At 47.0% G+C, this 16,482-nt stretch overlaps 1 protein-coding gene and 1 long non-coding RNA gene across 6 annotated transcripts in view; one reads left to right on the top strand and one right to left on the bottom strand.

Annotated features, from left to right (window-relative positions):
* Positions 1-14,903, top strand: part of RAPGEF1 (Rap guanine nucleotide exchange factor 1) — a 120,331-nt gene extending 105,428 nt beyond the window's left edge. For all 5 annotated transcript variants that reach the window (XM_037879703.2, XM_037879702.2, XM_037879705.2 and 2 more), the window contains 10 exons: positions 2,176-2,260; positions 4,099-4,191; positions 5,200-5,385; positions 6,536-6,620; positions 6,838-6,932; positions 7,773-7,851; positions 7,998-8,099; positions 8,240-8,337; positions 9,911-10,039; positions 10,643-14,903. In XM_037879703.2, the coding sequence (XP_037735631.1) occupies positions 2,176-2,260; positions 4,099-4,191; positions 5,200-5,385; positions 6,536-6,620; positions 6,838-6,932; positions 7,773-7,851; positions 7,998-8,099; positions 8,240-8,337; positions 9,911-10,039; positions 10,643-10,793 (1,103 nt within the window). In that variant the 3' untranslated portion in view covers positions 10,794-14,903. The remainder of the gene's footprint in view (positions 1-2,175; positions 2,261-4,098; positions 4,192-5,199; positions 5,386-6,535; positions 6,621-6,837; positions 6,933-7,772; positions 7,852-7,997; positions 8,100-8,239; positions 8,338-9,910; positions 10,040-10,642) is intronic.
* On the bottom strand, positions 14,784-16,227 carry LOC122463116. Its single transcript, XR_006286146.1, has 2 exons — positions 15,113-16,227; positions 14,784-14,985 (listed from the first exon to the last, which is right to left on the bottom strand). It is a non-coding gene; the product is annotated as an uncharacterized LOC122463116 (long non-coding RNA).
* Between the last annotated feature and the right edge of the window lie 255 nt (positions 16,228-16,482).

The following is a 16,482-nucleotide window of genomic DNA, read 5'->3' as shown; positions in this document are numbered from 1 at the left end:
AAAGTAGAATGGATTGTTTATCAGCTCTAATTTAGCACTGCTCTTCCTTGGTGCAGCAGACTCTTCCACCGTGTTTCTGTTTTTGGAGAGCTAATTGCTAGAGGGATACATGTTGGACAACTTGTGTGGAAATGATGAAATCTGAAGAGGCTGTGAGGAGACTGGTACACTTCTCATGAATGCAGATCACTGTGTGTTTTAGATATACAGTAGCCTCTCCTCTTAGCAGTTGTCCCTGCATCGATATGGAGAAATGGGAAGGGGAGAGAGGTGTGTAGTGTATTTCTTATAATAGTTGGCAAACTCACCCTTGCATGCTGTGCCAAATTGTTGGTGCAAGTTAAAACAGAAGAACTTATGCTATACTAACCCAGTGTTTAGGAGACTGAGAGGGTTAATGAATTAAGTTTAGGATAAGAAGAATTCAGGGCTTGTAAATCTATCAGCTGAACTGCAGAGAGAGGTATGGTTAAGAGGCTTTCCTTTAAAGATGAATTTCCTGGGTGCCAGAGCACACCAGCTGTATTACCTCACAATGCCTTTTGGGTGGGTGGGAACCCAGAATAAATATAACTCCACTCCCCGTTGCTGCTTCTTGTCCATTTAGGTTTGAGTAGCAGAGTTAAGTGGAATAAGGGATAAAAGAAGACTTGTGGTCTTTAGGAATAAAACCTGGGGCCAGCTAAGTGCCCATGGCTGTGCATGCCTGCTGCAGATGCAGGATTACAGCTGAACAAGGCACAGAGCTCACCTCTGACATGACCACCCATCCGCCCTGCTTTAGAGATTATATCTGATCATCTTTAACTGAAAGACAGCAGCTCTCCACTGATTTAGGAGCAGCAGTAAGGAGCTTTCTGTGTCAGGTTACTGCCAAGTGAAACACTGCAGACAGATAGGAGTGATTGTCATGTGTCCATTCCCCCCAACCGTTGTAACAAAGCAATGAATTGACATTACTGCTCAGGAACTCTGGGGGTGACATGCCTGGCTGGAGGGAAACTTGGCATGATACACCTCGACCCTGGCCTAAAACCCCTAGTGAACCTTCACCTGTAATTACCAGTCCTCCTCCCCCAGATCTGCCAATGTATTTCAGTCCTAACATGCAACCTCCTTTTCCTGTCACAGCTTCTCTGGAACAGAAATGATCAGTCAGGCCAGAATGCGATGGTTTGGGCTGAGACTGCCAAACTCATTTCACCTGTTCATAGAAGGACTAGCCTCCACTGTTACCACTTTCTCCCCGATGAAGTGACGCCATCATTCCACACTTAACTTTATAGATGCACCTTTCACTCTCATGTTCAAATTCCATCTCCTGCTCCCATGGCTGTAGACAAAGCCATTGGCATCCTGTTGTGAAGATGGCTTGGCATAGCAGCATACTGTATGCTCTCTAGCACCCCTTACTGGCCAATATTTGCAGTGGTATTAACTCTTCCCTTTGTTGGAAATAGTCTTAGGGCTTGTCTACACTATCCGCCAGATCGACGGGCAGCGATCAATCCAGCCGGGGGTCAATTTATCGTGTCTCTAGTATAGACACGATAAATCGACGGCTGAGCGCTCTCCCCTCGAGTCCGGTACTCCACCAGAACGAGGAGCGCAAGCAGAGTCGGCGGGAGAGCGTCAGCTGTCGACTTACCGCAGTGAAGACACGGTAAGTAGATCTAAGTATGTCAACTTCAGCTACGCTATTCACGTAGCTGAAGTTGCTTATCTTAGATCGACCATGTGTGGTAGTGTAGACAAACCCTTACTTTTTGCAGTCTCTGCAAAATCAGCAGTAATGCTGTGAAAGTGGCCCTAAGGACCCATCACCAGGAGCTTTATTGTACTTTTGCTTGACCTACTATTAAAGACCCTCTTCTCTGAGAGAGATGATTTTTGTTGATCCTCTAGGTGGTTGCTCCGAGCAAATCTCCGTATGTTACAGCCATGGGATAGAGAGAACTTTGCTATTGCTCTTGTGCATTAGGTCCACCTGCTGGCAAAAAATAATACTGTGGTGTTTCTGCAAAGCTGGATATTAATTTGTTCTTTCAGAAGTTTGCCTTCCCTATTATCTATTTTTTTTCCTTTTGTAAAGACACAGTAAAGGTTGGATTCAGTATAGAGCATGCTTCCTTCTGAAGACACAGTTGACTGAGATTTTATTGCCTTCCTCTTTAGATCTGGTGCTGTATTGTGAAGCCTTTTTGACAACGTACAGAACATTTATTACCCCTGAAGAGCTCATCAAGAAGCTGCAGTACAGATATCCTTCCAAAAGTATGACACGCTTGACCCCGCTAAGGCTCGGAGCACTGGGCAGGGTGGGGAATGGCCTAATCCAAAGCATGTTGGCAAAGCAGTCCTCAATATATTCAAGCACACGTGGGTGGCACACGCCCTGTTAGCTCCTGAGCAGGAATTTATAGTTGACAGCACAGTCTCTTCACTTCAGTGCAAATCAAATAGCAAACTCCATGGGACAAATCAAGGCAAACGTGGTTTATTGGTCTTGAGCACAAGACTGAGAGCAGGAATGCCAGGGTTCCAATCCCAGCTCTGAATCACTGCTTGGCTTTGAGCAAGTCCATCACTGATCTGTGCCACAGCTTCCCCGTCTGTACAATGGGGATACATTTACCTACCTCTTAGGGTATGTCTGGACAGTGCTGGGAGATGCGATTCCCAGCGTGGGTAAACATACACAAGCTAGTGTGCTAAATGTAGCAGTGTGGCTGCAGTCACATAGGCAGGGGCTTGGGCTAGCCACCTGAGTGCAATCCTGCCTGACCCCCTGGGTATTTACTCGGAGGGCTACCCCAAGTCAGTGCCGAGTCACTGCTGCAGCCATACTGCTGTATTTAGCATGCTAGCTTGAGCAGAGCTAGCATGTTTATGTTGACCTGAGCTGGGAATCACCCCTCGCAGCTGCTGCTCAGCTGTACCCAGAGAAGTGGTGTGCAGATTGATGATTGTGCAGTTACTGGTGAGAGTTAAACTCTGTCAATATTTAGACCTCCCTTCTGCCACCAAGAATGCAGCACATCAGAGAATGTCGTCTTCACACTATGATTCTGAGCTGTGCTGTTGGTACCAGTATCGTGGCTATGGCTCTTTACCTGCTGACAGATGCATCTGTAATGAGGTTGTTCCTTGAATATTACATCTAGAATTCCCTTCCCTTGGCTCCTGTCCCATAACTCCCTCCGTTGCTACTGGCACTGAGGTGCTGCACTTTAAAGACGCACAATGTAAATGCCTCATGGGTTTTAATCCTGCGGCTGCATGTCAGGGCCTGGTGTCATGCTGTCCAGAGTCGCAGCTCATCATTGCCATCTTCAGCAGAGATGATGGTCCCGCTGTTCCTGCTGTGGCTAATGGACACTGGACACAGAACCTCTTGTGTTGAGGTCAGCAGTGAAATACTCACTTTTAGGAGGTGCTGGAAATTCAGAGCCACAATCTGGAGTTCTACCCTCCAGACTTTTTTTTTTTGCTCTTGTTTAAATTCATTTTAATTAGTTATTGTCTGCTCTCTAACCTCTCCCTTCCCATCCCAATTGTCTGGTTGAAGAAGTCTTCTCAATCCATGTTGTCCCTCCGGACATTCCCCCCAGTAACCACTGCAGCCATCATCCTGCCGGCTTTGAACTGGGCAGGACTCTTTAGGTCAATCAACTCTCCTCAACAACCAGTGTTGTCTGCAAGTGACCGGAAGCACCCCTGACATCTGCCTGCTGACAGAATGAGACACTGGGTGGGGCCTTGAGCTCCATGCTGTTACAAGAGAGACCAAATACCAGAGTGAGACCAAGGGGGGTGACAGTAACTTGTTGGACTGGCAGTTGACTCAGTTGTCACCTTAGAGATCATGGTTTCAGGGTACAACACCTCCGCCCTCTGTTAATGCACCCACCTAGTGGTGAGAACCCCTTCCTGCTACGTGCAGCCTACACTGCTCAGTATTTCATGTCCCTCCTAGAAATTGAGTGCTGGTCTCAGGTATGGCAAAAAGCAGTGGTGCTGTTGGGAACCCTGTTGGGGCACTCCTCAGACAAGCTAACATCTGTCTGGATTGAGTTAGTTCTTTAACTTGAGGCCAACGTATGAGAAGTTCTGTCACTTCCCGGACACATTTAAGAAGCGAGTCAGCAAGAACACATTCTTCGTGTTGGTGAGAGTGGTGGACGAGCTGTGGTGAGCTTCCCTCCTGCTTTGTCTGGGGGCCTGGGCGGGAGGTAATAAAAATGGAGCTGTACCACTGTGTAAACCACATCTGTGGGGGGACTTGAAACTTACTTCCCCAGATCAGTGAGACTGCTGCAGGGCTGGGCACTTGGGGTCTTGGCTGGGAAATGCACGTTTTCAGGGTGCCTTCTCTGGGTCTTCCTTATGACTTCAAAAATAAACAATCCGAAGGGGAATCTTTAAAAGAAAGGGAAAGTTGGCCAGAGGGTGAACTGGAATGGCCTGGATTCAGTTATGCTTGTGCGAAAAGTAATTGGATTGTGTGCTGAGCTAACTCTCCTAGATCCGAGTCTGAGGCAGAACACTAAATACATTGATTTCTAGGGACATCCCTAATGACAAGTCACTGCAGTTATCTCGGCTGCCTTGTGCTTCCATGCAAGAGTCCCTGGTTTGAGAGTGACTCAGGACTTTGGTCCCTTAGGGAGATGTGGGAGGCGGGAAAGATTACTGAGGTGACCCGCAGTGTATACTCAAGGGAGGAGTGCAGCATAAGATGCTATTGAACAGTCCCCGGTAGCCAGCTATAAGTGCTTCAGTCTCCGCAGAGAGGCTGGTTGTCATAGCAGCAGCTGCCACAGAGTGAGTGTGTAGATGAGAAGGCTAGCCCACTGTGCCAAGAGCTGCTGAGTTAGCTACCCAGAACTGCCGGATTGGGGAATCTGATGGTGCTGTGTTGAGAGGCCAGGCCATTCTAACTGAGGGATCATGTCCTTTTCTGGACACGGGGGTGACGATAACCTTACTTAGGTGCCTGGAAGTCAGAGCAGCAAAATACATTTTTTCACTGCTCAGTTCCATGCGGGAAGTTCACCCTAATTTTGATTTCTGATTTTTGTCCTAATCTCTAGTGATAAAAGAGGGGAAGTCCTTAATACAGGTGCTAGGTAAATGGGGAATGTCATCTTTAATGTCTCGTCTCTGACATGTGCTCTGGGTTTTCCATCCATGTCTCAGCTTAGTGGAGTTGACGGAAGAGATTCTAAAGCTGTTGATGGACCTGGTGTTCCGGCTAGTCTGCAATGGAGAGCTCAGCCTCGCTAGAGTGCTACGCAAAAATATTCTGGACAAAGTGGATCAGAAAAAAATGCTGCGATACGCCAACTCAATCAAACCTCTAGCGGCCCGGGGGGTGGCAGCCAGGTGAGGCAGCCTGCACCTAATCAAACTTTGGTCCTGTTTGTGGGACGTGCATCTGCCTGTTACTGCAAGCTGAGCAGGGCAGTGTCAGAGAGTTTGCTTTGTCCTCTGGTTTTGCAGGGGAATGCTTTTCCTGACCCTTCTTTGTTTATCTGTCCCTACCCAACACACGTGGGCTCTTCTCTGTCCAGTCTTGCTTTCTAAGGCACATGTTGCATACAGCTCCATGAGTTACCCCTGTATGCAGGTGAGGCATATACGCAGTGGCTGTGTCCCATGGGCAAAGCAGTTACCCCTGCAGAGTTCGTAATCTCCAGGAGCCCCGTGAACGTTTCTGTATAGCGCTGACGTACAGTGAGACTTCAGCTAATCACATCCATCCCTTTGTTCTGCAAGGGAAGAGACAAGGGGAAGTCACTGGCAAACTCGTGGAATGAAGCGTGAGAAACAGATTTTAAAAAGCCTTGTAGCAAAGGCTATGAGGCAAAACCATAAAATTTGGGTGTCTCAGGCACAGGACATTCCAAGCCCCATCCTGAGCCTGAATGACACTCTGGTAAGCTTCTCAGGGCAGGGATCTGTCATTTTGACTTTGATCCCCTATCATCTTGTATAAATGATCTCCCAGCACAAAAAGCTGGAAAGCAGCGCTCGTCACTTCTAGATCAGGAAAGGAGAAAATGGCATGTTGTTTAGACTTCACTATAGAATTAGAGAGTCGGTGTACAGAGCTCCCCCAATTGATATTTTTATCAAGGTCATCACATACACAAGATAAAGAAAAATCGAGAGGAAAGAGGTCAAGCGGTTGACATGGGAGCCTGCTGTCGAAATGGTGCTAATGCCACAAGTGATTTGGGTGTAGAGTGTTTTCTTTTCCTCTGCCGGCAAAGTTTTATTTTAAAAAATTCTGGTGCTGATTCTCCTCTCTGATACACCCGTTTGATGGTGACTCCAGGGGCCTCAGTGGAGTTATGGTGCAGCACAGCTGATGTAAAGAGGTGAAGAATTGGACCTCTGGCCCTCTCTTCCATTGACTTTCACGAGATAAAATGAGATCATCACTCATTCCTCTTCCCAGAGTCTGTTATAAAGGAAGGAAAGTCAGTCATGGTTTCATTATCCTTTTCCTTTCCCTCCTTGTCTCTCACAGGCCAGGGACCTTGCATGATTTTCATAGTCATGAAATAGCTGAGCAGCTGACTCTCTTAGATGCCGAGCTCTTCTACAAGATAGAGGTACAGACACAAGATCAGGGGCTTGGGCAGCGGGGGGGAGAGGTTTTAACAAATGCTCTGATGCTGTTCTCTAACAGCTCTTAGGCATACACCTGTTGTCGCTGTAGAAGAAAGCCAGGTTTGTGTCAGGGGAGGGCTGTAAATCATGGGGAGGATGGGGAGTCCAAAGACAGATGTTTTATTTTAACTCATGATTTGTTCTTCTCTTTCCTGCCAGATCCCAGAAGTTTTGCTTTGGGCAAAAGAGCAAAATGAAGAGAAGAGTCCCAACCTGACACAGTTCACTGAGCACTTTAATAACATGTCCTACTGGTAAGGAGATGAGAGCAACAACCACTGTACAGAACTTAACCTCTAATGTCCCTAGAGCCAAGGAAAACTCTCCTTGAGCTGTGCTACCAGGCTGGGCCTGCTTGTTTTGATGGTTTTGTCCTGTGGGATATTGCTGGGCAGTTTCACTTCCTCCTGGGACTAGACCCCTGGCATTCTGCAAAGAATCCTTAGTGACAGAAAAATGAAACCTTGCTGACTTCTGGAGACAGCTGCATCTCCAGGCTTTATCACAAATAACACCAATACCCTTCAGACAAACACCTTGATACATCTGTGCACATGAGCATCTTCCCTGCCTCAAACCAAAGTCAGTGCAGAAATGAGGGGGCCATTTCAAATAAACAATCTGATAAAGGGTGAAAACTGCAGCTGAAAACCGGCCTCTTGAGTAAATTGATTCCTTAGCTGTTCACATGTCCTGTGTAACAAACCAAAAGAGAATGGTGCCCCCTTTAAGTGCAGTTAAATCCATTAGGATGTTAAGCAGATCCACTTTGCATCCAGGAATGATGGAATTCTTCCACACCTGTCCATTTCAGCAGCAACAGGAGAGATGCCAGTCCAATAACATTCACTATGGGAAATAACCTCTCTCTCTGCATGAGAGCTTCCTTCTAGTTTGGCGTTTTTGTGAATTAAAGTATTTGCTTACGCTCTATAGAAAAGAAACGGGACAGGAACGTGTGGAACTTTTCAGCCTCATTGATCAGTCCCTGATAGATAGTAGCCACTCAAGTGAAGCGATAGGTATTGCCATATCAGAATCCAGCTCAAGGGTTAAGTCGCTCTTCCTGGTTTTTTTTTTGTCCATCCTCACAGGGTCCGTTCGATAATTATGCTACAAGAGAAACCGCAAGACAGAGAGAGGCTGCTCCTTAAATTTATAAAGATTATGAAGGTAACAGCTCATTGCTTACGATTCTCACGCACGCTGTTCAGTGAGCTTTTGTGTTGGAATGTGGGACGTTTCACTAGGGGCAGCACTGTTGGTTTCCAGAGTGTCTTCAACATCTCTGGAGTCACTGGTCTTCTCCCTCTTTACAGCACTTACGAAAGCTGAATAATTTTAACTCCTATCTGGCCATTCTTTCTGCACTGGATTCAGCACCCATCCGAAGGCTGGAGTGGCAGAAACAGACATCAGAGGTGAGGAAAGCAGCAGATTGAGCCCTAGCTCTGGTCTGTTATGGTCTTTGGGGATGTGATTTCTTTAAGTGCATGCACCCTATTACAGAGATGGCTTGTTTGCACCATGAATTCCATGTGTGTGTGTTATGTCCCACTAGGGCCTGGCAGAGTACTGCACACTCATCGACAGCTCCTCGTCCTTCCGGGCCTACCGAGCGGCTCTGGCAGAAGTGGAGCCTCCCTGCATACCTTACCTGTGAGTAGCTGTCCTCTTGGGGGTCACTGGTTTGTCACCTCTCGCTTGGGGTGTCTCTTCACGCAGATCCCTGGCAGCCTACGCTCAGCTATGAGTGTGGGACAACCCAACATGAAGAGTGCAGGATACAACCCTTATTGCAAGCCTTCCATGCTCTAAAACTTGAGGAGGAAAATGCTTCCCATTCCTGGGTATCCAATAACTGCTTTCAAGCCACACTGCTGGGAGCCGGAGTGATTATGTACCAGTTCCCTGTGGTGATTCCTGCTTTGCAGCCCCACAGCTTTCTCAAACATGCATCACTGTGTACCTGGGCCCTTCAGGCTCTGGATTTCTGCTGGGACTGAGAGGCTGCAGTGCCAGTAGTGGAGCAGGTCATCACTTGGTTGGAAACGGCAAGGTGCCTGGTCTGAGGACTGGTTTCCCGCTGGCCCTGTGCCTGCGCACTCCCAATGTCACATGGCTTTGGGTTTCCTTAGCCACTGTTATCTGAAGATCCCAAAGTACTTTACAAACATTAATTAACAAAATCTCTCAACTCCCTGTGCTTTCAGCAAATGGGGAAAGTGAGGCGTGAAGGCAAATCAGTGAAGGCAAATGGAAATCAAGGAGTTGGAACTCTCAGAACAGACCACTAGACTAGACTTCCCTTCAAGGTTGTGTGCAGAAAAAGAGGAGTTTCTCCATGAGATGTTAGAAGTTAGTGCATTTCCCATCTCATGAGACTGAGCTGATTCAGAGCTGCCCATGTGCCAGACCTGCCACTGCACACTGGAAGTGTTGGTAAATTAGAAATCCTCTTTGCAAACATGCATCCCCTTGTCTTTTTTCAAAAGCAGGATTAAAGTTCTCACCTTTCACTGCAGGGATCCTGTAGTCTGGATGCCAGATTCCTCATGGGTTTACATAGGCTTTACCAGCATAAGCCCAGCCTGCCCTAGTTCCCCAGTGGTGGAAAGCTTGTTGGAGAAGAGAGTGCAGTGGCACAAAGTAGCGGATCTGTTCAGGACCATTGGAGAATGAGACAGCCCCAAAAGGAACAAAGCACAGGAAGGGAGGCGCGGCCAAGGTGGATGGAAAACGTGATTCAGTGCCTTCCCCTGGGTGGCTCTAGCCCGCAGGGCACCCAGCGAATTGGAAAGCTCTCATCCTTTGCAGAAAACCTGAGGGAGTCTCAAACCGCTACTCTCTGTCCCCTCTTCCAGGGGTGATGCTAGCCCACACTTCTTGTGCCAGCTTCATCTAGTCTTCTCCCAGCTTTCAGATGCATTCAAGTAAATAATTTTTCTCTGGTGCAGAAACTGGTCCCCAGTATCACTGGTTTAAGCATTAATGCTTCATCTGTAGGATCCTACCTCTGCACCCATGATGCCAGGAGCTTTGAGCCTATGCACTTTTGAAAGGACTGACTTCCTCTGATTTCAAAGGCAGGAGCAAACCATGGCCGCAGCACTGAGCAGCTAGGTTGATTTTTTTACTTGCCTTTCAGCTGGCTCTGAAGTGCTTGTGACTAACCTGGAGCTCTGTGCTTGTCTTCCCTCCTCCCTGCATGCTCCACCCTTCTCTCTTCCAGAGGCCTGATTCTGCAGGACTTGACCTTTGTTCACCTGGGAAACCCAGATTACATTGATGGCAAAGTGAACTTTTCCAAACGCTGGCAACAGTTTAACATCCTGGACAGCATGAGGTGCTTCCAACAAATGTAAGTACAGCCATCTGCCTGGCCTACAGCGGTGAGCAGGGACTCGGAGCTGCCTTTGAGGTGTTGTTCTAACACCACTTCGGAACGAGGCATGAGGGATGCAAATGATGTAGTGCTGCTGCAGCAAAGAGGAAACCTGGCTAGGAGAATGTAGGCGTTATAGTCAGGGGTTTATAGGACAGACTTTGAGAATCGTCGAGATGACAGAAGAACTGTTAGGTTGCTTTTAGTCTCTCATTCTTTTGAATTCACTTATGATCCCTACAGTGTGTTTGCCTAGTACATTATCCAGCCTTTGTTTTAAACGTCCCATGCAGAGAACCTTCCATCTCTTCTCTTGTCTGCTGTGATTTATTCTTTATTGGGTGGATGGTAATTGCCAGGATTATTGTTCTTTCCCTTCGTAAAAGATCAGTACCACATTTGCCTCTCCTCCACCAATATACTGGTATCTTCAAGCAGATGGTCCTGTTGTATAAATTTCGAGAATTGGAACGTAGAATGTATTTCAGACCAGATAGTCTGGGATTGCCCTAATTAAGGGGTGGTTCTCAGGGTAAACTAGCTGCAATGTTAATTGTAGTGTTCTCTCTGGTTTTATAGACATTACGACATCAAGAGAAATGACGATATAGTCACATTCTTCAATGACTTCAGCGACCATTTGGCTGAGGAGGCCTTGTGGGAACTGTCTCTCAAAATCAAACCTCGAAACATAACGAGGCGAAAAACAGACAGGGAAGAGAAAACCTAGGAGGAGGAGGGTGTGAGCGAGGAGAATCGCTCTGCAGATGCACCGAGGGCAGCTATGAGACTGGAGTAAATATTTGTACCTGTTACTGGATGACGCACTCTCCCTGTCCAGTTGGTAGCAGTTGCTTGCTTCCTGGGTCTGTGAATATTGGATTCTCTCAGCAGAAGAACTGTGAATGCGTGTGTGTCATAAGACAGCAACAGCCAAGGAAAGAGATCAGCAAATGCTCATTCCACTCTCCTTCCTCCACCTCCCCTCTCTCCATGCCATGAACCAGCTTTACATCTGGGAAGAGAGTGCAGTGGAAGGAGGATCCCTGTAGGCGTGTTACTGGTTTGCCAATTGATGTTTTACATGTGTTCTGAAATACTCTTGCTTTTGTCTTCAAGCCCCAGGGGGCAGCAGCAATAGCTTAGCATCCATGAGCTGCATGTCTGTGGCTCGCAGGGCGCCAATGCAGCAGACGCGAATCGTGGAAGCCTCTGTTACCTTCTTGCCTCCCATTCACTGTGGTCATGAATCGCTTTTTCCCCAAGAAAGACTGGGTTGCAGGCGCTCTCTCTGCCAGAGAAGCTCTATTTTGGAAGCGTTTGTGTGTGTTTACAGGGTTATTAAATCTAATTACCCCAGATCTCTCTGACCTTAATGGGAGGAAGGCAACCACCACAGATATGGAAGAGGCACTGAAAACATGGGCACGGAATGCTGTCTCCAGTCATTATCATGTCCCCCATCCCCTCCAAATCTCATTATTTAAAAAGATGGTCACTCTCCCAACTCTGGGAAGGACTAGCCAAGGTACTGTGGCTCAGGTGTCCTGTGAGTCTGTATCCCTTAGTGATGGTACTAGCTACTGCACAGTAAATACTGTAGTATATAAGACTGTCCATTTGTAAATACTAGTATTTAGATTCCACGGAGGGCGGGGATTGATGCATGTCAAAATGCCAGTGGCTTTAAAGGAAAACAAGTGCAAAACGATGTGTATAAATCCACAACTAGTGAAAATGTCTTTCCGAGTGCTGGAATAAAGGAGGCTTGGGGCAGCTGTGTCTGGAGCAGAGTACAGAGGTGACATCTGGAGCCAGGAGGAATATTTCCAGAATTTTAAATGCTAAGGTGCAAAGGAAAGGGCATGTGTTCAGTGCTAAGGTCATCCTCTCTCCCTCACCCACCTCACTTGGGGTTGTTGCCAGAACTGTTTATTGAACTCCTTCTGCATAACCTTTGGTGCTGCATTTTGTGATCTTAGCATTGGAAAAGACAAAAGGCAGCTTTGGAGCTGGCAAAGCTCTGTCCCCAGTATAGTCAAGTCAAGATTCAGTGGGACACAGGCAGCCCTGCACGTCATGGGGAGTTAGCACGTCATGTACCATGTTAACCCTGATCTGGTCCGTGTGCCTTATTCAGTTTCTCTACCCCTTCCCCCCATGGTTGTGCCCTCAGATGAGCAGTCCTTTCCACCAGCGCATCTAGGACTGGCCAGTTCACACACAACCTTTCTGTCTTTCATCAACTGTTTACAGTGCTGGTCATGTTTTCAGGAATATGTTGTAGATTTTAATCAGCCTTGCAAGGCCTGTTTTGGAACTACTTTGCATAGTTTGCCTGACAGTGAATCACTGTTTTATAGCGAACTCTAGCAAAACCCTTGCAGCTTCTCGGGATGTAAGTCTTAGGGAGTGTATATAGGAGCTTCTCCCAGCAGCACCCTTAACTTCCTTATCAAGAGCCATTCAGTGTTTGCTAAGTGTGTACCTTGTTCTGAGTGAATCAGAGTTACAAAACCCTTCCTTCTTCACACTTATTGCAGAGTCTTTCCTTGTCCCTTTTGTTAAATGGCAGCTTTGACTGACAATCTGTGTGACACCAGCTGGAGTCACAACCCATATTGTTTGGTTTATAGTATTATTTAAAGCTATACATCTTTTTTAAAGAACACTCTAAGCAGAAGATAATGGGCTTGTCTCCACACAAACCTGCACCTGTTTAACTGAAGGTATGTTTTTAAACCAGTTTGGGTAGACACTTCTATTTCAGTTTGAGTGGCTCATGTCGATTTAGCTTAAGTAAATTCTTTCCTGGCATAAGCTAACCTGAAATAAGAGTCTCTACACAGACTATTGCTCCAGTTTAACTAAATCCATTTTTAAAGTGGTGTAACTTTCTCAGGTAGACAAGCCCACAGTCTCCTAGACGCAGGATTAATTTTCTGTGCATATGCAGCATTCTTGCTTGCTCCTGACATACCTCTACTTGTCTTTGCCATGTTACAGGCCAAACCATTCCGAACACGAATGGCTAGCTAGGGAGAATGCATGAAATGATTATTCCGTCAATGCAGCTGTATTTCATATAAAGGGAATATAGGGGGGACCCAGACGCCAACAAACTATTCCTGGCTGGATCCATGCAGCCGCTAGAAAGGGTAGTCTGAACAGTCCGAGAGGAGAAGCCTCTCAATACTGAAGACCCTGAATCTGAAAGAGAGAGAAATTTAACAAGTTTATAAAGCCAGATTTGTTGTTTATGTAGCTAATCTGTGTGTGTTATCGAGCTGGCTACTTTGCATGGTAAAGTCTTTGCGATCTGTGAAGAAGCAAAAGCAATCCACCTCTTGTGCAAGATCCTCTGCTGTTTGGTTCTGAACATGTCACTTTATTATTTAAGGTGTGTGTTGTAGCATAGGTGATTTATAGCAGTATTTTGTGTGGTTGTGTTGCTAAAATTGTCCTTTCATTTCAGCGTGTTCCAGCGTGGTTCCGTGTGTGTGTGTGTGTGTGTGTGTTGTGCCCCTTGTGGGTTAAAGTCTGAGACTGGCACTGTCCACCTGTTGGGGGGGCGGGGGAGAGACCTCAGCAGGCAGACGCACCTCAGTGGAAATGCACCTTGTCCTAAAAGCTGCCCCACAGATGCTCACGTCTTTTCTGGCCTTTCCGTGTAACTGTTTCAAGTCCCTGCCTTGCAACGAAACTGCAGACAAGACCCCTCTGAAAGGAGCGCAGACGGAGATAAGACTGCCCATCCACACACAGCCAGCTCCTAGTGAAAAGCAAGCCACTGATGTGTTTGCTGCTTGCTACATGGCTGCTGTGAGATCATTGCTTGACTGCTGGCTGTGCAAATAACCACCTGGGAGAGGGCAGTTGATTGACAGCTGCTGCTGTGACCCGAATCCCATCAACACAGTGCCCCAGGCAAAGACAACTCTGGAGAAGAAAAACCTGGGACTTGATAATTGCCCTGTTCTGTTGGTTCCCTCTGAAGCATCTGGCACTGGCCACTGTCGGAAAACAGGATACTGAGCTAGATGGGCCGTTGGTCTGACCCAGCAGGGCCATTCTTATGGTTCTTTGGGGACATCCCTGTGTGATACTCAGAGTGCTGGCTTTCCTGTCAATTTTAGGTTTGTGCATGTTGTTTTGATGAGTAGTGGGGCTGCCTTGGCAGAACTGGGGTGTCTCACTTTATGGACAGGCGGTGGAGCAGCAGAATGAGCCGTGCTGTTGGGGAGGGGCACCAGAACGTTCTCATCACATGTACAAACGAGCTTCAGTAATGTCTTGGTTCCCTGTCAGTGTCAGGCCTAGCAGTTCTGTGGGTGTGAAGAGTTCACTCCTCTACTCTAATACTTCCCTGTGATCAGAAGCCGGGTGCTTCAGCTGTCTGCAGAACTGCAAATGTAATGGTCAGTCACGCCTCTTGCAGGTAGAGTCCTTAGACCATTTCCCCTCTGGGAGGAGTGGGGGATGTTAAAGCATAGACTGAATAGTCAGACGGAGGCCAAATAAGAGATGACGCCAGTTTGTACATTACCGCTGTGATGACAGCAGCTCTATCTGGAGTTATGGAAGGGAGCCCTGTGTTACCTGAACTCTGCCGAGCCACCTGCCAGCCATGCTGACCCCAAGTCTCTCCTGCCATCCCAGAATGTTACATTGTATTATCTATTTACCACTAAGCCAATCCTGATAGTGACAACTTCCTGCAAACATTTCAAACCTGTAACTTTTATATTAAAGCAAAATAAATACCGATAAAGAATCCAGCCTAACGATCATGTTTACAGTGCATGCAGCAGTCTGCGGATTAAAGTGACAATCGAATCCACTTCTCCTGCTGGTGTGGCCTCATATTTTCTGTGTTTTTCCTCTGCCTGGGTCTCATTCTTCAGTGGGCCTTCCGTTTTCTCCTGGTAAAACACACACACATCTCAGAGCCAGAACATTTTTCTTCCCCCTCCCTCCCCAGCTCAAGCTTATTCATTGGCACAGAATTAGGGGTGCTTTCCAAGGAGCCCTCCATGAGGTGCCACTTACCCCCTGAACATCCATATTCATATAGCCAATAGGAGGAGGAGATCCACGATATAACACGTGTGAAGAAGGATGTGTGTATGTTGCAGCGTATCTATGAAAGTGGCACTGTGACACTCCGCGCAAGCCTATAAATAATTGCTCCTAAGGCATGGATTGCTGATAATGTGGTGCTCCTGGTCTATTTCAGTCCTGGATAAATTTCAGAATTCCGCTGGAAATAATCTGCATCTGCCAGATTGGAGTGTAGGATGCTCAGACACTGACCGAGTCGCATACCAAAAGCAACGCTAAAGACAGATGGTCTTACAGGGCGTGACACATGGTATGCCACATCAGAGCTGGCTGGAAAAAAACACTCCCTCTGGCAGTCAAGAGTTGCTGCTTTGGGGGAGGAGAGAGAGAGAGAGACCCTGCACACACAAACTGTGTCTCCGTCTGCACCATAGTCAGTGTAGTGTGTGTGTTTGTTTTACCCTTACTATAAGGCAAAGAAAGGATGGCCTAATGTTTTGAAGTACAGGCCTGGGAGTCAGCTCTCCTGGGTTCTATTTCCAGTTGTGTCGCTATTTCATTCTGACCTTCTGCAAGTCATTTCACCTGGCTGTGTCTCACTGCCCGCAACTAAAATGACTACTCTAGAGGGAGGGTGTTAGGCTTAATTCATGAATCATTTGGAGATCCTCTGACGGAAAGCGCTATAGGAGCGTCAAGCATTGTCTGTCCTAATCAGAGTCACAGCCCATTTTTATGCATGCCTCGTTTTTCTGTTCGGAAGTGATGTGTTTTTCAGACAACGTAATAATTTTTGCTTCTCAGAGTTCGCTTAGCCCCTTGTATTTCATGCCCAAAAGGCTGTGTAACATGAGCTCAGCACTTTTAAGCGGTTGCCGTGTTCCACTGCAGAAGTGGCCACATTTCAGTGATGGGCAAAGGAGATCTCTGTCTTATCCCGTAACTTCCTCACAGAAATATTGATACTCCCACCTTCTTGTCAACGGCTGGGAATGAGCCACATCCACTGTGATTGAATTGGCCTCGTTAGCACTACAAAAAGTAATTTTCCCTCTGTTGATATTCACCCCTTCTTGTCAACTGTTGGGAATGGGCCACGTTCACCCTAATTGAATTGGCCTCGTTAGCACTGACCCTCCACTTGGTAAGGCAACTCCCATCTTTTCATGTGCTGTATATTTATACCTGCCTACTTTTTGTCACTCCATGCATCTGATGAAGTGGGTTATAGCCCATGAAAGCTTATGCCCAAATAAATGTTAGTCTCTAAGGTGCCACAAGTACTCCTCGTTGTTTTTGCTGATACAGACGAACATGGCTACCCCTGTTGAGAGCTCATTGACATTTTAAGGGCTTAA

Source organism: Chelonia mydas, chromosome 16 (genome assembly GCF_015237465.2).
Source record: "Chelonia mydas isolate rCheMyd1 chromosome 16, rCheMyd1.pri.v2, whole genome shotgun sequence".
Lineage (NCBI taxonomy): Eukaryota > Metazoa > Chordata > Testudines > Cheloniidae > Chelonia > Chelonia mydas.
The sequence above is the reverse complement of the archived record's forward strand: the minus strand, read 5'-3'. Positions and strand labels throughout refer to the sequence as shown.